We start from the raw sequence: 23,112 nt of genomic DNA, 5'->3' as shown, positions 1-23,112 counted from the left end.
GGTATGGTGCTCTTTGGATGCAACTCAGCATTCTTTGTCCACCAAACACGACGAGTTGAGTTTTTACCAAAAAGTTATATTTTGGTTTCATCTGACCATATGACATTCTCCCAATCTTCTTCTGGATCATCCAAATGCTCTCTAGCAAACTTCAGACGGGCCTGGACATGTACTGGCACTGCAGGATTTGAGTCCCTGGCGGCGTAGTGTGTTACTAATTGTAGGCTTTGTTACTTTGATGACCAGCTCTCTGCAGGTCATTCACTAGGTCCCGCCGTGTGGTTCTGGGTTTTTTGCTCACCGTTCTTGTGATCATTTTGACCCCACGGGGTGAGATCTTGCGTGGAGCCCCAGATCGAGGGAGATTATCAGTGGTCTTGTATGTCTTCCATTTCCTAATAATTGCTCCCACAGTTGATTTCTTCAAGCCAAGCTGCTTACCTATTGCAGATTCAGTCTTCCCAGCCTGGTGCAGGTCTACAATTTTGTTTCTGGTGTCCTTTGACAGCTCTCTGGTCTTGGCCATAGTGGAGTTCGGAGTGTGACTGTTTGAGGTTGTGGACAAGTGTATTTTATACTGATAACAAGTTCAAACAGGTGCCATTAATACAGGTAATGAGTGGAGGACAGAAGAGCCTCTTAAAGAAAAAGTTACAGGTCTGTGAGAGCCAGAAATCTTGCTTGTTTGTTGTTGACCAAATACTTATTTTCCACCATAATTTGAAAATAAATAAATAAATCCTACAATGTGATTTTCTGGATTTATTTTCCTCATTTTGTCTGTCATAGTTGAAGTGTACATATGATGGAAATTACAGGCCTCTCTCATATTTTTAAGTGGGAGAACTTGCACAATTGGTGGCTGACTAAATACTTTTTTGCCCCACTGTATAAGGTCCCACAGTTGACAATGCGTGTCAGAGCAAAAACCAAGCCATGAGGCCGAAGGAATTACCCGTAGAGCTCCGAGACAGGTGTGTGTCGAGGCACAGATCTGGGGAAGGATACAAAAAACATTCTGCAGCATTGAAGGTCCCCAAGAACACAGTGGCATCCATCATTCTTAAATGGAAGAAGTTTGGACCCACCAAGAGCTGGTTGCCCGGTCAAACTGAGCAATCGGGGGAGAAGGGCCTTGGTCACACATGGTCCTGATGGTCACTCTGACAGAGCTATAGAGTTCCTCTGTGGAGATGGAAGAACCTACCAGAAGGACAACCATTGCAGAGACTCCACCAATCAAGCCTTTGATTGGTGGCCAGGCGGAAGCTACTCCTCACTAAAAAGGCACATGACAGCTTGGAGTTTGTCAAAAGATTCACAGACCATGAGAAACAAGATTCTCTGGTCTGGTGAAACCAATATTGAGACCATGCTGCTGAAAAACATCCCCACAGCATGATGCTATCAACATAGCATCATGCTGTGGGGGGATTTTTCAGCGGGAAGGAATGGGAGACTCGAGGGAAAGATGAGGGAAAGATGAACAGAACAAAGTACAGAGAGATACTTTTTTTTTCAACCCGGAAGCCAGCCGCACCAATGTGTTGGAGGAAATACAGTACACCTGGCGACCTGGTCAGCATGCACTGCGCCCGGCCCGCCACAGGAGTCACTAGTGCGCGATGAGACAAGGATATCCCTGCCAGCCAAACCCTCCCTAACCCGGACGACATTGGGCCAATTGTGCGCCGCCCCATGGGCCTCCCGGTCGCGGTCGGCTGGGACAGAGCCTGGGCTCGAACCCAGAATCTCTGGTGGCACAGCTACCACTGCAATGCAGTGCCCTAGACCACTGCGCCACCCAGGAGGCCCACAGAGAGATCCTTGATGAAAACCTGCTCGAGAGCACTCAGCACCTCAGACTGTGGCGAAGGTTCACTTTCCAACAGGACAACGACCCTAAGCACACATACAAGACAACGCAGGAGTGGCTTCGGGACAAGTCTCTGAAAGTCCTTGAGTGGCTCAGCCAGAGCCCGGACTTGAACCCGATCGAACATCTCTGGAGAGACCTGAAAATAGCTGTGCAGCGACGCTCCCCATCCAACCTGACAGAGCTTGAGAGGATCTGCAGTGAAGAATGGGAGAAACTCCCCAAGAAGACTCAAGGATGTAATCGCTGCCAAAGGTGCTTCAACAAAGTACTGAATAAAGGGTCTGAATACTTAAGTAAATGTGATATTTCCGTTTTGTATTTGTAATAAATTTGCTAAAATGTAAAAAACAAAACAATTTTTGCCTTGTCATTATGGGATATTTTGTGTAGAAAAAACAATTTAATCAATTTTAGAACAAGTCTGTAACGTAACAGAATGTGGAAAAAGTCAAGGGGTCTGAATACTTTCCAAATGCACTGTAGGAAGGGTGCCTATATCTTTGTAGTGACTGGGGGTATTGATACACCATCCAAAGTGTAATTAACAACTGCACCATGCTCAAAGGGATATTCAATGTCTGTTGTTTTTATACCCATCTACCAATAGGTGCCCTTTGCGAACCACTGGAAAACCTCATTCATCTTTGTGTTTGAATCTGTGCTTGAAATTTACTGCTCGATTGAGGGAGCTTACAGATAATTGTATGCGTGGGGTACAGAGATGAGGTAGTCATGAAAAAATAATGTTAAACACTATTATTACACACAGAGTGAGTCCATGCAAATTATTATGTAACTTGTTAAGCACATTTTTACTCCTGAACTTATTTAGGCTTACCATAACAAAAGGGTTGAATACTGATTGACATTTCAGCTTTTCATTTTTAATTTGTACAAATGTCTAAATACATAATTCCACTTTGACATTATGGGATATTGTGTGTAGATCAGTGACACAAAATGTCAATTGAATCAATTTTGAATTCAGGTTGTAACACAACAAAATGTGGAAAAAATCAAGGGGTGTGAATACTTTCTGAAGGCACTGTATGTAGATTTATTAAGGTGACATAATGTGTCGCTGGTGGCCAACCCCTGTACTCCATGTCAGACGGCCACATTAACGAGCGAGGGGGAGATGCTGGGCTTCATGCTTACCTTGAGATCTTTTTTAGACTTCTAGGCTTATTATTCTTGGATGGTTTCAGAGGAAAGGACCTGGGAGGATGTGATCATGGTCAGGGAGAGGAAGAGAGTGGATGAGAGAGATGGTGTAGGAATAGCAGGGATCCAATGCAAAGCAAACACAAGTCAATGCGAAGGAGAGGGAAAACATAACTTCAAAATGTAAAAAAACATAATGATAGAGAAAGCTTGTTTGACAAAAAATATATGTGGCAAAGTGTGCTTCTAAGTAACTCATACTGCAATGCGCAAATACATGTGGAACACAGCATGCCAACCAGCTACAACACCAACCACTCTAAGGCAGCTAACCAGACACTATGGCCGCCTCTCTCTCTCACCTCCTGGTATGTGACAAGTGGTCCCGTGTGTCCTCAGCTGGGGAGGATGTCATCACCATCGAGGTCGGGGAGGTACTCACAGAGGTCATGACCTTCAGGGTGGAACGTATGCTTGTCACTGACGGAGTGTCTGTGAGAGGCCCACATACTTTATCAACCTAAGAGAGAGGGATAGGAGAGAGGGGTGGAGAGAGGGGGGTGAAGGGTGGGCAGAGAAGGAAATTAGACTGTGTGAAAAAAGAGGGTGCCCATTACATCCCTAACAGAGTCACTCTACAGTATGTGAGAACACAATGATAAGAATATGTTGCAGATGTGCAGGGCTCATGCTGTGGAAATCATCAGTGACACAATGGTGATTATTCTTGCCTAAAACCAGAACGAACACAGAACTATGATACTGCACAGAGAAGAATGATCCAGTCGCTAGACAACTGATATCACCAGGGGCCAGTGGATATGCAGATGCTGCTATGGTGTTGCATTTCTCTTTCCTTCCCTCTTATGACTTATTGTCCAGACGCTGGGGGGGGGGGGGGGGGGGGGGGGGGGGGGGGGGGGTGGGGAGAAGAGAGAGAGAGAGAGAGAGAGAGAGAGAGAGAGAGAGAGAGAGAGAGAGAGAGAGAGAGAGGGGGTATGCGCTGACGTTAAAAATTGTCAGCAACCGGTGGCCTGCCCAAAAAGAAAAGCTGAGATGATGTATTCTCTCTCTCTCTCTCTCTCTCTCATATCCAGCCTTCTGTGTAGAGTAGCTGGGAGTGAGTTATAGGCCGATGTGACATGGATCCCATTTACCACTCCCACCCACACAGCTGTGGACAGGCTTTAAAGGCTCTCTAATGGAATTAGCTCATTTGGCCCCTGGACAGTAAGTAGGGTGCTGTGAAACAGTGAAATATGGACGTTTTCAGAAAGCTCTACCTAAGCTCTGAGTTAGGGTGTAGGCCAACATAAAGCTGGGACAAAACCACTGACACCAACAGAGACACACACTGCCTTCCCCAGAGATTAGACAGCAATCGAGCTCACTGACATTAAGGGTATGTGTGTATATTCATGTGTATCACTTGTGAGGATGTGTTTGTATACATCTGGGAAATGTCCTCTTTTTTATAAGAGGGAAGCCAAAGACCAAGGGAATCTGCTTGCCCTGTCACCCCTAATTGTAACTGTTGTTGGATAGCCTTAGGGAAGACGTACTCGTGTGTGTGTGTGTGTGTGTGTGTGTGTGTGTGTGTGTGTCAGGCTCATTGTAATGGCTGGAATGGAAAAAAATGGAACGGCATCAAACACACCAAACATATGTAAACCACATGTTTGACTCTGTTCTATTAATTCCATTCCAGTCATTACAATCAGTCTGTCCTTCTATAGCTCCTCCCACCAGCCTCCTCAGTGTGTGTGTGTTCCTATAGAAGTTTATTTGTCCAGAGATTAGCCACAGAAATGTTCTCATCACTCTGTCCCAGGCCCTGAGTTTCAAAGCATTGTGGGACAGGGTTGTCCAGTCAGCATGAGGAGTCTTTGTCCAGAGTTGGATTTGCATTCTGGAGGGCAGTCTGTGGTCCGCCTACAGACACTTTCTGAGGGGATTCACTGGGGCTCTAGACGGCTGGACAGGACCAGAGGCAACCCACTGAATAGCTGGCAGATCCTTTAGGAAGCCTCAAAACAACTCAATGCCAGACCAGAAAACAAACACACAGTTTAAAACCCACAATTCTGCAGGACAAAGAGTATGCTCATGCTAATAAAGTGAACTCTAACTCATCAAAAGACTGCCGGAGCTTGAGTGACATCACCAAAGCGCCCCTGCATCCCGTCAATCAGGATCTCTTTAGAGCCCCTGCCACCCCCGTGCCCCAGCCAAACTCTGGCTTAGCTCCTCCAAAGCTTTCAGTATGGATTCTAAGGATTGATAACTATTTTATAACTCACTAATAATTAGCTATTGAAGCGTTGCAGAGGATTTTCACTTAAATCAACTGGATGTATTCATTCCGATTCAGAGATTCTTAATTACAATAGTAATTGCAACGCTACAGCAATACCTGGTGCAAGAGTTGAAAATATTGCTGAAATGTGAAAGAATGTTAGTCACTACCTGTGTTAGGGGGTCTTTTCTGAAGTCTATCGTCATTCCAGTATCTCTCCTTGCTAAGTGTTTTGGACACATACTCTCCTCTCCACCTTGTTGCATTTTGGCAGAGAGGGAGTGATTGGCAGGCTGTGTGGGGGGGGGGGGGGGGGGGTCTGCTCTGGCCTGCTGCAGCTCCTGCTGCGTCAGGCACCTAGATACACTTAACTAGATAGGCTAATGGATTGTTTGTATGGATGTGCTGAGGAGGCAATTCTCCCCATGCCAACTGGAAAACTGGTCCAACAAACCATGTCACTGGAGGAAGACAAGGAGAGGAGAGAGGAAAAGAGAGAGCTAGGCCCACATCTCTTCAATCTGGTAGTCTGTTACTTTCATCATGCATAAGGTAATAAGATACTCGGCTGTCTTCCATCTTACTGTAGGAGGTTTATCTCCACAGGAAAGACATGCAGCAGGACATCTAGAAAGATAATCCCCATAAATGATAAACACTTATAAACACACCTGCACACATGCCTCTGTGTGGAGATGGAAAACAGTTGAGGAGGAGCAGGAGGAGGAGGAAGAGGGGGAGGAAGAGGAGTTGAAAAGGAAGAGGTTTGTGAAGGTGACTGAATGAGTCATATGACCGAATGAGTCGTCATTGCCTACTCCTTCCCTTCCCATCTCTGGGTCCAGATGCCAGCCCTGGGGGTAACCTGAGACCCAGCCATCCTAGCCATGTTGAACCAGCGAATGAGCAACACTTGATCCTGGGGGTAACCTAAGACCCAGCCATCCTAGCCATGTTGAACCAGCGAATGAGCAACACTTGATCCTGGGGCTAACCTGAGACCCAGCCATTCTAGCCATGGTGAACCAGCGAATGAGCAACACTTGATCCTGGGGGAACCTGAGACCCAGCCATCCTAGCCATGTTGAACCAGCGAATGAGCAACACTTGATCCTGGGGGTAACCTGAGACCCAGCCATCCTAGCCATGTTGAACCAGCGAATGAGCAACACTTGATCCTGGGGCTAACCTGAGACCCAGCCATTCTAGCCATGTTGAACCAGCGAATGAGCAACACTTGATCCTGGGGGTAACCTGAGACCCAGCCATCCTAGCCATGTTGAACCAGCGAATGAGCAACACTGGATCCTGGGGGTGGCAGGCAGACTGTAAATACACTACTACAATGACAATGTCAGTAACAGAGAGGGGTGCTGATGGGATGGGGAGGGATGCTGGCCCCACAGACCCACCACTCCATTCCCCCTAACATCTCTGGCCCTCACAGACCCCCACTCCTGTCCCCCTAAAATCTCTGGCCCCACAGACCCCCACTCCTGTCCCCCTAAAATCTCTGGCCCCCACAGACCCGCCACTCCAGTCCCCCTAACATCTCTGGCCCTCACAGACCCCCACTCCTGTCCCCCAAACATCTCTGCACAACATAGACAGGTATGTGTTATATAGTGTAATCTTTCATGTCTCATTATCATAAAGTCAATTATAATCATATTCATAACCACAATCTAATCAGGCCCACAGTTGTCATCATTACCATAATCCTACCTATCATTGGAGCTAGAACTTAATATTCAAGCCCATTAAACTAAATCACTCAGGAAAAACAGCTAGAATCAGATATGTATCTATGTCTCTCTACACCACAGGTTCTCTTTTGTGTGAGCAAAGAGATAATATCCTATCTGTCATTCTAAGTAAAAAAGTGTATTGTTTGCTTGGCCCTCTGTGATACATTCAGCTTTGGTGGAATTTAGCAAATTCTCCCTCCTCTCTTCTCTTGTCCCCTGCTTTACAAGTACCAAGAAACCTGCCAGCCTCCCATCTCCTAGCCCCTTGAGTCCAAAGCCAAGAGAGAAGGTCCATGCCAGCCTCATGCCCCCCGTCCAGGCAGCCACTCAGCCACAGAAGCCAACCACAGAGCTGCACAGAAGAGTCTTGAGAGTTCTTTTGTGGGTGTCATTAATAGAGAACCCAAAGACCTAAGAGAACAGTTTTATATGACAGATGAGACCTACCAATATTATTTTTGTTGCATGTGTCCTGTGATGTAAATGAATGGTGTGAGGGATGGTCATGTGCCCAAGTGGTCTCATCATGGGCCTTAAGAGGTATGTCATATTAGTACAGTCCTATGACAGGTGAAGTATGAGTGGTGGGTGAGGCACTGACTCACGATGGCACTGATGCGTGGCCCGTGCAGCTGTGCGTGCAGGATAGCGTCATTGACGTGGTTCCTGATGCCCTGCAGAGCCAGCTCCAGGTCGTGGCCTTCAGCCAGGGCCCCTGTCAGTTCCTGCAGCAGGGCCACGTAGCGCCTCCAGGGCCCGTCCAGCTCCGAGAGCCCTACCAAGCATCCCCGCATCACATTCAGACACAGTCCTCCACACGGCCGGATCAGGGTCAGGCCCCTGCAGTGGGGGCAGTACTGCATCCTCACCAGAGCCCGCCCACACTCCCTGGCCAGCCCCGCCCGCTCTGTGGCGTTCAGCACCTCTGCCCCTATCACCAGCGCCTGGCTCAGTGCCCGTCCTGCGCTCAGAGCGCGGGTCAGCCCCTCGGCCAGGACACGGGGATGGGACCCAAATGGGTTGACATCCTGGCGTGTCATGCGCAGACACTCGCTGTGCTCAGAGGAGGGTGGGGCTGAGGCCAGCCCAGGGTTGACAAGACGCCGGTAAACCAGCGGGAAGAGGTTGTCGTAGAAGCGGTGCACAGAGCGCTCAATGGAGGTGTTGCCGTCTCCTCCCAGGAAGAGAGAGAGGTCGGAGAAGAGGTCTGCCACCAGGGGGCGAGCGTCCTGGGAGAGGGGCTCATAGGCACTGTCAAAAAGACCAGTGGTCAGGTTCAGAGTGAAGGATAGCAGAGACTGGAACGTGTCTGTACAAACAGAGAGAGAAAAGGAGAGACAGAAGGGATGGTGAAAACACATTGTAAAAATAAATGATCTTGTCTTTTATGTTATGAAAGGGATAAAAAAAATAAAGCTTTTCTTATTGTGTGCATGTACCTGTGTAAGGTGTTCTCGTTCTCGTGTGTGTGTGTGTGTGTGTGTGTGTGTGTGTGTGTATATAATATGATTGTAGAGGGATGGGGGGATTCTGAGTCCAGTTGGGATGTCAGTCTTGATGGCATTCTGACAGATGTAATAGAGACAGCAACTGGGAAACTGCTACAATAGTATATACACACACACATACAAACACACACACACACACAGTCACCCAGAGTTCTCGCTAATGTCCCAAGGTGTAATATTACTCATCACAGATGCATGCTATTGTTCCTGTCTTATTGCTTTCGGCGAGTAATTCTAGGGAAGACATTCTGTGTGTTGGATGATATGTGTTCGGTGTGCTGTGTCAGTGCTCACAGAGAATGAGAAGTCAATGTGTGTGTGTGTGTGTGTGTGTGTGTGTGTTTGGCAGATACAGTATATAGAAGGACTATCTACACACTGAATGGTGAATGAGAACTTCTAGCTCCCTACATACCGACCCATAAACCAGACATCTTGTCATTGCTTCGTGATTAAGGAAATGGACAGGTGACCAGACACTTAGTGGTTCCAATTAAAGCAGACCAATCACTCAGCTTTGGCTGGGAACCTGTCTGTGTCATGCACTTCCATTTGGCTGATAGCTGCTACTGGACATCGCCGGCATGGAAGACAGACATTAAAGCCTATGATGGGTTAGATATACAGTACAGTATACTGCCTAGTATAGCTTTCACTGGGTGGAAGTCCCCCCATCAATACAGAGACTGAGACATTTTAACAGGAGCATTAGCTAATACTGCCATCAGCACATAGGCTAGGCCTATTCAAAGTGCTCAAACATAAAAATGGATAGCCTACACATATATATTTTGTTTATATACATCATGGAGAAACATACTAAATATACAAAACATTAAGAACAAAATATTCCATGACAGACTGACCAGGTGAATCCAGGTGAAAGCTATGATCCCTTATTTATGTCACTTGTTAAATCCACTTCAATCAGTGTAGATGAAGGGGAGGAGACGGTTAAAGAAGGACTTTTAAGCGTTGAGACAATTGAGACATGGATTGTGTATGTGTGCCATTCATGGATTGTGTATGTGTGTCATTCATGGATTGTGTATGTGTGCCATTCATGGATTGTGTATCTGTGCCATTCATGGATTGTGTATGTGTGCCATTCATGGATTGTGTATCTGTGCCATTCATGGATTGTGTATCTGTGCCATTCATGGATTTTGTATCTGTGCCATTCATGGATTGTGTATCTGTGCCATTCATGGATTGTGTATCTGTGCCATTCATGGATTGTGTATCTGTGTCATACATGGATTGTGTATCTGTGCCATTCATGGATTGTGTATCTGTGCCATTCAATTCATTCAGACATGGATTGTGTATCTGTGCCATTTATGTTCTGTTTATAGCCAGTTCTGGCTATGCCGGTGGAGATAATAAGAGTACATGGCCATCAAGGCTAGATCGTTCTTCAATATGTTCAAACGTTAACAGATCACCAGCAGGCTCAAATAATAATCACAGTGGTTGGGTTTTTCACGCTCAACAATTTCCCGTGAGTATCAGGACTGGTCCACCACCCAAAGGACATTCACCCAACTGTGGTAAGCATTGTAGTCAACGTGGGTGTTACGGATACAAGTATCCTGTGTGTGTATCCTGTGTTTCTTTTCACTCCTTCTCCCGTCACAGGTGACAATCATCATTCCCCAATCAGTCATCAATCAGAAGACACCTGCTCCTTTTCCCTTACCCTATCACATTCCCTTTCCCTTGGTTTAAAAACTCTGTCAGTTGTTTTCTCATGAGCTTGATTTCTCTGTGTTTCAATCTTTCTGTGTCTCTTTCGCTCAATTTCTCGCTATATCTCACGCTATATGTGTATATATATATATATATCTCTCTCTCTCTTTGGATTGAGCTGTCTTTTGTTTTTGCAACTACATGTCACTTTGTCCCCACCTGTGAGTATTGTTTTGGTTATGGTGTTTGACTGTTTGTTTGATGGTGGGAAAAGGGGGTACCAAGACAAGTTGCCTATGGGCATACATTACCCGTAGGAATACTTTGTCTAAATACCCTAGTTAGAACTGGGCGGACCACCCGCTGTATTTTTGGTTAATTAGTTAGCTGTATTGAAGTAGGCTAGTCTTGATTGGGTGTTTTGGGATATTTGTGTCTTTCCTTGGGTCCAACTCCGCCCCTTTTCCTGCCCCCCTTTACCGTGTGTTTAACAATAAACCCGGGTTGTTTGACGGTAATTTAGTTGTCTGGTTTTTCGTTCTCACTGTTACTTTTCACTATTATTAATTGCATGAGTTATGTTACAGGACTCGTTAACACCCCCCCCCCCCCCCCCCCCCCAGACTGCCGGGCCAAAGGTATTTGTAACAATGGGCCAGTGTCCCTATGGAATGCTTTTGACAACTTGTAGAGCCCATGCCTGACAAATTGAGGCTGTTCTGAGGGCAAAAGGTGTTTGGGTGCAAATCAATATTAGGAAAGTATTCTTAATGTTTTGTACACTCAGTGTATATGTAGTTAGGATATCATAAAAGCACTTGGTCGCTCTAAAACAACCTTACTGTAGGCGACTCAGCAGAAGCCTGGTCCACGCCTTAAATCACCGCAGTCTATAATAGACTTTGCAGCTTTCATTTGAAACAGACCCATAAATGAGAGAATTTCACAATTAACAAAATGAACATCATTCAAATGAATCATAGTCTGAATAAGGAGATGATGGTGGATTTCTGTGCTTAGGAAAACATTTTTAGTTTTATTTCACCTTTATTCATCTACAGTTTAGAAAGAACCTAGGGGGCATTCGATGGCTGGAGAATCTGTCAGTTTGAGTGGAGTTTTCCTTTAACCCTATCTTTGGTATTTGTTTCATTAGTCCATTGACTAAATACATCATACCGGATTATTTCTGTATTTTGAATGTCACATCTTAACTTGATTGCTGACAAGCAAATCATTTTGGGACTGTCAACAATGGTCTAATGAAACAAATACCAAAAAATAATTGAGAAAGAATTTTCCTTTAAATTGAGAAACCCTGGTACTATTCCTGGACCCCATGCTGAGTAATAGGTGTCTGTAATAATGCTCTTTAACACCTTACTTGAACCATGGGTCATAAGTGTGTAATGCATTTATAAAGACAGCATGACATAAGGGCTTGGTAATTCATGACCAATGTCCTCTAGGACAATCTCTCTGCTCTCTCTCTCCCCCTAACTCCTAATCCGTCTTCCCAGGATGTGAGGTTTAGTAAAGGGGAGGGGGATGAGGGGGTGGAGGGAGACTAACAGGTGGAGCTGCAAGGAGTGTTCGTTTGGTGACATCATCACTGTCATTTAACTACTTAGAATTCACAAATGTGTAATCAATGTACTCAAGTTCAACATATTAAATTACATAGGTGAAGTAGGCCTACCAGCAAACATTGTCAATGCAATACATTACCACTAATGGAGTTAGCTTGTGGGGAATGGGATGACCACATTGAAAGCTTCTATGATGTTGCGGTTGCCAGATATTTCCCACTGAGTAATGAGCAACTGGATTGCAGATGGGAAACCAGGCAAAATGTTTTTTAATGTTCAAAAGCTCCACAGAGAGAACTCAATTCACTGATGGACTTTTACCCTCCCACACACATTCATTTGAGAATGACACATTACTGAAGCATACTCAGACATTAGGCATCTGCACACTTGTATATGGCTCTTTCTATATACTAGGATACCAGTGAGGATTCCCTACGCTGGAACACTTGATACAGCTGTTGATAAGTCACTGATAATAATCTGGAGGGAAAAAATCATGTCATTAAAATATAACACGGAACACACATAAAAAAGTATGTGGACACCTGCACGTCAAACATCCCCCTCCTTTGCTGCTATAACAGTGTCCACTCCTCTGGGAAGGCTTTCCACTAGATGTTGCAGGGACTTTCTTCCATTCAGCCACGAGCATTAGTGAGGTCGGGCACTGATGTTGGGCGATTAGGCCCGGCTCACAGTTGGCGTTCCAATTCATCCCAAAGGTGTTCGATGGGGTTGAGATCAGGGCTCTGTGCAGGCCAGTCAAGTTCTTCCACACCGATCTCTAAAAACAATTTCTGTATGGACCTCGTTTTGTGCGCGGGGGCATTGTCATGCTGAAACAGGAAAGGGCCTCAACTGTTGCCACAGTTGGAAGTACAGAAACATCTAGAATGTCATTGTAGCTGTAGCGTTAACATTTCCCTTCACTGGAACTAAGGGGCTTAGACTGAACCTTGAAAAACAGCCCCAGACCATTATTCCTCCTTCACCAAAGTTTACAGTTGGCGTTATGCATTCGGACAGGTAGCGTTCTCCTGGCATCCGCCAAACCCAGATTCGTCCATCAGACTGCCAGATGGTAAAGCGTGACTCTTCACTCCAGAGAATGCATTTCCATTGCTCCAGAGTCCAATGGCGGCGGACTTTACACCACTCCAGCCGACACTTTGCATTGCGCATGGTGATCTTAGGCTCCATGTGGCTTCTCGGTCATGGAAACCCATTTCATGAAGCTCCCGACAAACAGTTATTTTGCTGACATTGCTTCCAGAGGCATTTGGGAATTTAGAAGTGAGTGTTGCAACCGAGGACAGACAATTTTTTTACGCGTTACGCGCTACAACACTCGGTGGTCCCGTTCTGTGAGCTTGTGTGGCCTACGAGTTCACGGCTGAGCCGTTGTTGTTCCTAGAAAGTTTCACTTCACAGCTCTAGAAGGATAGAAATTTGACAAACAGAAAGGTGGCATCCTATGACGGTGCCACGTAGAAAGTCATTCTACTACCAATGTTTTTATATGGAGATTGCATGGCTGTGTGCTCGATTTTATACACCTGTCGGCAACGGGTGTGGCTGAAATAGCCGAATCCACAAATTTGAAATGGTGTCTACATACTTTTGTATATATAGTGTAGCTATATTCAATCGCATTCAAGAGTTGATTTAAAACTTATGTTTAACCCTTTCTCATAGTTGGAGTCTTGACGAATTTGTGCAAAATTATGTTAGACACAAAACATTACTTTTCTGTCCTTGCATTTATGGGAGTGTAAGTTGTCGTTATAATCATATATTAAGCATGAATCAGTTAAATTAGACATTGAACTTGACCCTTTAAGAATCCTAGATCTAGCTGTCGGGACAGTTTATTTTGTATAGAGATCTCAGAAATGCAGTGTACCTAAGTAACATGTTGTCTCCTTATGCTATAGCACATGTCAAAAGCCTGTTGGCAGTAGCGACCCGTCATTTAGCAAAATATAGGCTTGCCTCTTTTGCATGTTTATTTGGCATTAATACTAGTCGCATATCAGTTTGTAAACAAATATATATATATATGTATGTATGGATGTATGTATGTATGTGTGTATATATATATATATATATATACATACATACATACATACAGTGGGGGAAAAAAGTATTTAGTCAGCCACCAATTGTGCAAGTTCTCCCACTTAAAAATATTAGAGAGGCCAGTAATTTTCATCATAGGTACACTTCAACTATGACAGACAAAATGAGAGAAAAAATCCAGAAAATCACATTGTAGGATTTTTAATTCATTTATTTGCAAATTATGGTGGAAAATAAGTATTTGGTCAATAACAAAAGTTTGTCTCAATACTTTGTTATATACCCTTTGTTGGCAATGACAGAGGTCAAACGTTTTCTGCAAGTCTTCACAAGATTTTCACACACTGTTGCTGGTATTTTGGCCCATTCCTCCATGCAGATCTCCTCTAGAGCAGTGATGTTTTGGGGATGTTGCTGGGCAACACGGACTTTCAACTCCCTCCAAAGATTTTCTATGGGGTTGAGATCTGGAGACTGGCTAGGCCACTCCAGGACCTTGAAATGCTTCTCACGAAGCCACTCCTTCGTTGCCCGGGCGGTGTGTTTGGGATCATTGTCATGCTGAAAGACCCAGCCACGTTTCATCTTCAATGCCCTTGCTGATGGTAGGCTTCGTTACTTTGGTCCCAGCTCTCTGCAGGTCATTCACTAGGTTCCCCGTGTGGTTCTGGGATTTTTGCTCACTGTTCTTGTGATCATTTTGACCCCACGGGGTGAGATCTTGCATGGAGCCCCAGATCAAGGGAGATTATCAGTGGTCTTGTATGTCTTCCATTTCCTAATAATTGCTCCCACAGTTGATTTCTTCAAACCAAGCTGCTTACTTATTGCAGATTCAGTCTTCCCAGCCTGGTGCAAGTCTACAATTTTGTTTCTGGTGTCCTTTGACAGCTCTTTGGTCTTGGCCATAGTGGAGTTCGGAGTGTGACTGTTTGAGGTTGTGGACAGGTGTCTTTTATACTGATAACAAGTTTAAACAGGTGCCATTAATACAGGTAACGATTGGAGGACAGAGGAGCCTCTTAAAGAAGAAGTTACAGGTCTGTGAGAGCCAGAAATCTTGCTTGTTTGTAGGTGACCAAATACTTATTTTCCACCATAATTTGAAAATAAATTAATAAAGAAATCCTACAATGTGATTTTCTGGATTTGTTTTTCTCATTTTGTCTGTCATAGTTGAAGTGTACCTATGATGAAAATTATAGGCCTCTCTCATCTTTTTAAGTCGGAGAACTTGCACAATTGGTGGCTGACTAAATACTTTTTTGCCCCACTGTATATATTTAATTAATTTAGTTAATACAGCTGCATACAAACATGGTCTCATTTTTGTTTTCTTGAGTAAGGCAGCTCCAAAATGCATGTGTTTCAGCCCAGCTCAGTGCTGTCTGTGGTGGGGCAAGCCAGCAGAAAATACGGAGTGATTGGCTCAGTGTTCTGTCACTCATGGGGAAACTACGTCACCGCGAAGTCTAAGGGGAGACCTGGAAAATTCTAACTCTTTGGGGGTTGACATAGAGTTACATTAGAAGTGCCCATCCAAGATGGCTCAAGGTCATTGGCCACAGATAAAATGACATCAAATCACTTTATATGTACAGTAGCTTTGATTGGACTGATCATGTCAACATCAAACTTTCAAAATCTTAGCTAGCAGTCATTTTCCATCCTTGTCATATGAAGAGAAATTATAGATAAAGCGTATCGGTGCTCATCGGCCATCAGACATAAACATGACACAACAAGTTGGAAATCGCAAATTCAACAATGAGTGGTTTGGAAGGAAGTGAGAATAGCACAACAAGGTGAGTGGAAAAATGTATTGTATGCTGCTGCATAAATCATGTAATATGCCAGGGAGATATGTATACTGTAGCTAAGAAAGTAATACTGAGTGTATGTTGTGTAGTAAGCTGTTGGTAGCCCATGTGCCTCCTGCTAATAATTTGTTCCGTTTTCCCCTCTTAATTTTGCCTACTGTTCTGACTTGGTGGTGCACATGTAGCCTATAGCCTGTTTTAGAGAAATGTAACGTTAATCATTGGATGTTGTACAAGTTTTCATTGTCTGCTTATATGCCCCCGTTATTTATCCTACAGTTCTGACTTGGTGTACAGGGAGAATACTGTAAGACCGGCCCATGCTCGCTCTTAATCGGAATTACGGCTTGCCTCTTATCTGCTCATTGTTCCCTTATGCCATAGCTTGTCTATCTCAATTGTCAGTAGAAACCACGTTTGTTTAAACAAGTCAGCCATATCAGCAATGTTTTTTTTTTAAGTCAGTAAATGAGGCTGAATTAACTGTTTCGCTGCAAGACAAGGCTCGACTGATAGTCAGGTGTAGCAGTGGTAAGGTGTTGGGACTTTGCTGAAGGGACAGCTTTATGTAGGCCCTAACAGTTTTTGGGCACTGTTTGTCACCATTATAGCGCATTGTTTAGTGTTGTGTTGTGTAGTGGCTTTGCTGGCATGTATAATTATTTAAATATATTTTGGGTTTGCCCCACCGAGATTGAAATGCTAAAATCTCCACTGCCTGCGGGCCGATTCCGGTCCGTGACACATTTCAATCTGGCCAGCGCAATGACTTGGGTTGTCAATTCATTTCGGCCCGCTTCCATACCACTCTCCATGCGCTGCACTCAAGTCACAGCAAGCACTGCCATCATGCTACAGCCTACAGAAAATGGCATCTTGGTTGTCAAAAAGTTATACGATACAAGATTCACGCGTGGGTATAAATTACTACTAAAGGACACAAGCGAGTATAAAAGAGTCAACAGTTGAGTCATCTACTTAATGAAATTACAGCCTGATGCGCTCGCATTGGTGAATTCAACGTAATTTGTGCTGCTTACGTGTGTCCCGTTTACAGCACGCATCGAAGGGAAAGTGTACAGACATGCCACAGTCCTAGCTAGGCTACTAAAATGTTGCAGTTTGGCTTTGGTTTTTAAAGCTTGACAATGAATTAAACCAAAAAGCTAAACCTGTAATGTAAAGGAAAACATATAGCCTATTACAGCAATATTTGAGCAGTAGCCTAGGCTGGTTACTCAACTACAATACATTTTGTGTGCACCATACAGCAATGCTGCGTTCAACCGCAATGATGATCGATGCAATGCAAAAAATATATATAATTTCCGTTTAAATGTTACAACAGCCTAGCTACGTTTTTATTATTTGGAGTTTAAAAGTTGATTAGGGTCGCAGCTTATAATGCACATCTGCAAGCACAGCAGCAAACGCTGGACAAACATTATTTCTCTTATTTTGTTTTAATGTTAAAATGCTACATACAGCATCCTACCAGTGTTGCGTTCGAGACCACATAAAGCGAGACCATTCAAGACCAAGACCGGAGCAAATCGAGTCTGAGTCAAGAACAAGAGACCAAGTCCGAGACCAAGTCAGAAAAATGCCAGTCCAATTCAAGACCATGATTGTAATTTGGTCAAATCGCCACCATAATAAGACTTCAAAATGTCCAGTATTTCTGTGTTCATAATTCAGAAGAACATATGGATTCTTTAGACATTCAGAATGGTGAAAAAAAATGCATGCTGAAGGCAAATAGAGACACTACGAATTATTACTAACCCAAACAATGAGGGCCTTCTACGCCTTCAGAGAAGGGCTAAGTATTTATAAAATAATAATAACAATAATCATTTATTATTTTCAATGACATTCTGATTTAATCTCTTCGGTTTTGTTGATTGGGATAGGTTAACCCTTTCCTTTTTTGAAAAAAATGTGGGGGTCAAAACCTGCCCTGAATGACGGGTCGCCACTGCTCCTACATGAGTGTTCTGGTATTACCGTTGCTGTCCTTTCAGCATCACAAACCTGTCACACACTGAAAGCCTAGGTCCAATAGGTTCGCCACTGCGCAAACATGTCTATAATATATATATAAAGGCTGATCAGGTATTAATGTTTCAAGGAGTGTTTTGTGTTTGACCTGGTGAAGAGGTTTTATGCACTTACTTACTGGAAGCTGATAATTATTCGTGTTTTACTCCGCTGGTCTCAGAAAGAAATTATGAGTCCTCACTGTTCAAGACCTAGTCAAGACCGAGTACAAATGTGTCCGACACAGAGACACTCAATGTGGTCTTGAGTACTATAAAACTGCTATCTACATACTGTAACTGGACATTATGAAGGGGCATATTCTTTCAAATAAAACAATGGCAAGTTTGATCGCAGTTGTATGAAACATCAAAGTAAAAACATACATAATAGGCTTTGTGTGGCCAACGAATTTGTTGTGTTTTTGCAATATGGCCCATGCCCTGATTTAGTTGGGCATCCCTGTGCTACGGGGTGGAAACAGTTTTCATTGCCACACAAATCCCCACAAAATTATGCCATTGCTAAATGAAAGAGTCACCTTACCTTGATACTTAACTAAATCAATACTGTCATTAATGTGGTTATTCAATAATTATCCATAATATTTGCGCATTTGGTATTGAGCTGTTTAATTAAGCTGTGATATTTTCACACATCTGATCCAGTAAGGAATTTTCTGAATGACAGTCAAGTGATGAACAGCTGTTGTCATAGCGCATGCGATGCAACAACAGCTCAAGTGCTGGAAAAAAAGCTATTCGTAAGGAATGTCCAGAATATTTTGTTCTCATTCGTTACGCAAGTGAAGACAGTTGTGCCTGGATCCATGATGGATCTATTATCCCTAGCGAATTGATGTTGATCATCTGTTGTTGTCTCCTTGATTTACTGTGTCATTAGATTTAACAGAGAAAGCATCAAGGTAATGAGTTTGTGTTATCATATACAGTACCAGTCAACAGTTTGGACACACCTACTAATTCCAAGGTTGTTCATATTTTTACTATTTTCTACATTGTAGAATAATAGTGAAGACATTACAACTATGAAATAACACATATGGAATCATGTAGTACTGCACACTGCCCTAACCCATCTGGACAAGAGGAACACCTATGTAAGAATGCTGTTCATCGACTACAGCTCAGCTTTCAACACCATAGCAACCTCCAAACTGGTCATTAAGCTGGAGACCCTGGGTCTCAACCTAGCCCTGTGCAACTGGGTCCTGGACTTTCTGACGGGCCACCCCCAGGTGGTGAGGGTAGGAAACAACATCTCCACCCCACTGATCCTCAACACTGGGGCCCCACAAGGGTTCGTTCTCAGCCCTCTCCTGTACTCCTGGTTCACCCACGACTGCATGGCCATGCACGCCTCCAACTCAGTCATCAAGTTTGCAGACGGCACTACAGTGGTAGGCTTGATTACCAACAACGACGAGACGGCCTACAGGGAGGAGGTGAGGGCCCTCAGAGTGTGGTGTTAGGAAAATAACCGCACCCTCAACGTCAACAAAACAAAGAAGATAATCGTGGACTTCAGGAAACAGCAGAGGGAGCACCCCCCCTATCCACATCGACGTGACAGTAGTGGAGGAGATGGAAAGTTTTAAGTTCCTCGGCGTACACATCACGGACAAACTGAAATGGTCCACCCACACAGTGTCGTGAAGAACGCGCAATAGAGCCTCTTGAACCTCAGGAGGCTGAAAAAATGTGGCTTGTCACCGGAAACACTCACAAACTTTCACAGATGCACAACCGAGAGCAACCTGTCGGGCTGTATCACAGCCTGGTATGGCAACTGCTCCACCCACAACCGTAAGGCTCTCCAGAGGGTAGTGCGGTCTGCACAACGCATCACCGGGGGCAAACTACCTGCCCTCCAGGACACCTACACCACCCAATGTCACAGGAAGGCCAAAAAGATAATCAAGGACAACAACCACCCGAACCAATGCCTGTCCACCTTGCTATCATCCAGAAGGCGAGGTCAGTACAGGTGCGTCAAAGCTGGAACCGAGAGACTGAAAAACAGTTTCTATCGCAAGGCCATCAGACTGTTAAACAGCCATCACTAACATTGAATGGCTGCTGTCAACATACAGACTCAAATCTCTAGCCACTTTAATAATTAATAATTGGATGTTATAAATGTATCACTAGTCACTATAAACAATGCCACTTTATATAATGTTTACATACCCTACATTACTCATCTCATATATATATATATATATATACACACATACACACACACACACACACAGTGGGGCAAAAAAAGTATTTAGTCAGCCACCAATTGTGCAAGTTCTCCCACTTAAAAATGAGAGAGACCTGTAATTTTCATCATAGGTACACTTCAACTATGACAGACAAAATGAGAGAAAAAATACAGAAAATCACATTGTAGGATTTTTTATGAATTTATTTGCAAATTATGGTGGAAAATAAGTAGTTGGTCCCCTACAAACAAGCAAGATTTCTGGTTCTCACAGACCTGTCTTCTTTAAGAGGCTCCTCTGTCCTCTACTCGTTACCTGTATTAATGGCACCTGTTTGAACTTGTTATCATTATAAAAGACACCTGTCCACAACCTCAAACAGTCACACTCCAAACTCCACTATGGCCAAGACCAAAGAGCTGTCAAAGGACACCAGAAACAAAATTGTAGACCTGCACCAGGCTGGGAAGACTGAATCTGCAATAGGTAAGCAGCTTGGTTTGAAGAAATCAACTGTGGGAGCAATTATTAGGAAATGGAAGACATACAAGACCACTGATAATCTCCCTCGATCTAAGGCTCCACGCAAGATCTCACCCCGTGGGGTCAAAATGATCACAAGAACGGTGACCAAAAATCTCAGAACCACACGGGGGGACCTAGTGAATGACCTGCAGAGAGCTGGTCATCAAAGTAACAAAGCCTACAATTAGTAACACACTACGCCGCCAGGGACTCAAATCCTACAGTGCCAGACGTGTCCCCCTGTTTAAGCCAGTACATGTCCAGGCCCGTCTGAAGTTTGCTAGAGAGCATTTGGATGATCCAGAAGAAGATTGGGAGAATGTCATATGGTCAGATGAAACCAAAATATAACTTTTTGGTAAAAACTCAACTCGTCGTGTTTGGTGGACAAAGAATGCTGAGTTGCATCCAAAGAGCACCATACCTACTGTGAAGCATGGGGTTGGATACATCATGCTTTGGGGCTGTTTTTCTGCAAAGGGACCAGGACGACTGATCCGTGTAAAGGAAAGAAGGAATGGGACCATGTATCGTGAGATTTTGAGTGAAAATGATCACAAGAACAGTGAGCAAAAATCCCAGAACCACACGGGGAACCTAGTGAATGACCTGCAGAGAGCTGGGACCAAAGTAACGAAGCCTACCATCAGCAAGGGCATTGAAGATGAAACGTGGCTGGGTCTTTCAGCATGACAATGATCCCAAACACACCGCCTGGGCAATGAAGGAGTGGCTTCGTGAGAAGCATTTCAAGGTCCTGGAGTGGCCTAGCCAGTCTCCAGATCTCAACCCCATAGGAAATCTTTGGAGGGAGTTGAAAGTCCGTGTTGCCCAGCAACAGCCCCAAAACATCACTGCTCTAGAGGAGATCTGCATGGAGGAATGGGCCAAAATACCAGCAACAGTGTGTGAAAACCTTGTGAAGACTTACAGAAAACGTTTGACCTCTGTCATTGCCAACAAAGGGTATATAACAAAGTATTGAGAAACTTTTGTTATTGACCAAATACTTATTTTCCACCATAATTTGCAAATAAATGCATTAAAAATCCTACAATGTGATTTTCTGGATTTGTTTTTCTCATTTTTCTGTCATAGTTGAAGTGTACCTATGATGAAAATTACAGGCCTCTCTCATCTTTTTAAGTGGGAGAACTTGCACAATCGGTGGCTGACTAAATACTTTTTTGCCCCACTGTATATATACTGTACTCTATACCATCTACTGCATCTTGCCTATGCCGCACGGCCATCGCTTATCTATATATTTGTATAAACATATACTTATTCATCCCTTTACACTTGTGTATAAGGTAGTTGTTGTGAAATTGTTAGATTACTTGTTAGATATTACTGCATGGTCGGAAGTAGAAGCACAAGCATTCTGCTAACCATGTGTATGTGACCAATAAAATTAGATTTAATTTGATTTAGTAACCAAAAAAAGTGCTAAACAAATCAAAATATACAGTTGAAGTCTGAAGTTTACATACAGCTTAGCCAAATACATTTAAACTCAGTTTTTACACGATTCCTGACATTCAATCCTAGTAAAAATTCCCTGTCTTAGGTCAGTTAGGATCACCACTTTATTTTAAGAATGTGAAATGTCAGAATGATAGTAGAGAGAATGATTTATTTCAGCTTTTATTTCTTTCATCACATTCCCAGTGGGTCAGAAGTTCACATACACTCAATTAGTATTTGGTAGCATTGCCTTTAAATTGTTTAGCTTGGGTCAAACGTTTTGGGTAGCCTTCCACAAGCTTCCCACAATAAGTCGGGTGAATTGTGGCCCATTTCTCCTGACAGACCTGGTGTAACTGAGTCAGGTTTGTAGGCCCACGCTTTTTCAGTTCTGCCCACAAATGTTCTGTAGGATTGAAGTCAGGGCTTTGTGATGGCCACTCCAATACCTTGACTTTGTTGTCCTTAAGCCATTGTTCCACAACTTTGGAAGTATGCTTGGGGTCATTGTCCATTTGGAAGACCCATTTGCGACCAAACTTTAACTTCTCAAGACTAATGTCTTGAGATGTTGCTTCAATATATCCACACAATTATGTATTATTTCCACCTCATGATGCCATCTATTTTGGGAAGTGCACCAGTCCCTCCTGCAGCGAAGCACCCCCAAAACATGATGCTGCCACCCCTGTGCTTCACGGTTGGGATGGTGTTCTTCAGCTTGCAAGCATCCCCCATTATGGCCAAACAGTTATATTTTTGATTTATCAGACCAGAGGACATTTCTCCAAAAAAGTACAATCTTTCTCCCCATGTGCAGTTGCAAACCATAGTCTGGCTTTTTTTATGGTGGTATTGGAGCAGTTGCTTCTTCCATGCTGAGCTGCCTTTCAGGCTATGTCGATATCGGACTTGTTTTTACTGCGGATATAGATACTTTTGTACCTGTTTCCTCCAGCATCTTCACAAGGTCCTTTGCTGTTGTTCTGGGATTGATTTGCACTTTTCGCACCAAAGTACGTTCATCTCTAGGAGACAGAATGCATCTCCTTCCCGAGTGGTATGACAGCTGTGT

The 23,112-nt window shown here is 43.8% G+C and overlaps 1 protein-coding gene across 1 annotated transcript in view; it reads right to left on the bottom strand.

Moving 5' to 3' along the window:
* Positions 1-23,112, bottom strand: part of LOC110521535 (glypican-5) — a 145,122-nt gene that overhangs the window by 103,383 nt on the left and 18,627 nt on the right. The window contains exons 3-5 of the mRNA XM_021599137.2: positions 7,693-8,396; positions 3,406-3,563; positions 3,038-3,097 (exon numbers count right to left, since the gene is read on the bottom strand). Of these exons, the coding sequence (XP_021454812.2) occupies positions 3,038-3,097; positions 3,406-3,563; positions 7,693-8,396 (922 nt within the window). The remainder of the gene's footprint in view (positions 1-3,037; positions 3,098-3,405; positions 3,564-7,692; positions 8,397-23,112) is intronic.

The sequence above is a fragment of the Oncorhynchus mykiss genome, chromosome 30 (genome assembly GCF_013265735.2).
Source record: "Oncorhynchus mykiss isolate Arlee chromosome 30, USDA_OmykA_1.1, whole genome shotgun sequence".
NCBI lineage: Eukaryota > Metazoa > Chordata > Actinopteri > Salmoniformes > Salmonidae > Oncorhynchus > Oncorhynchus mykiss.
This window is presented reverse-complemented; position numbering and strand designations above follow the sequence as displayed.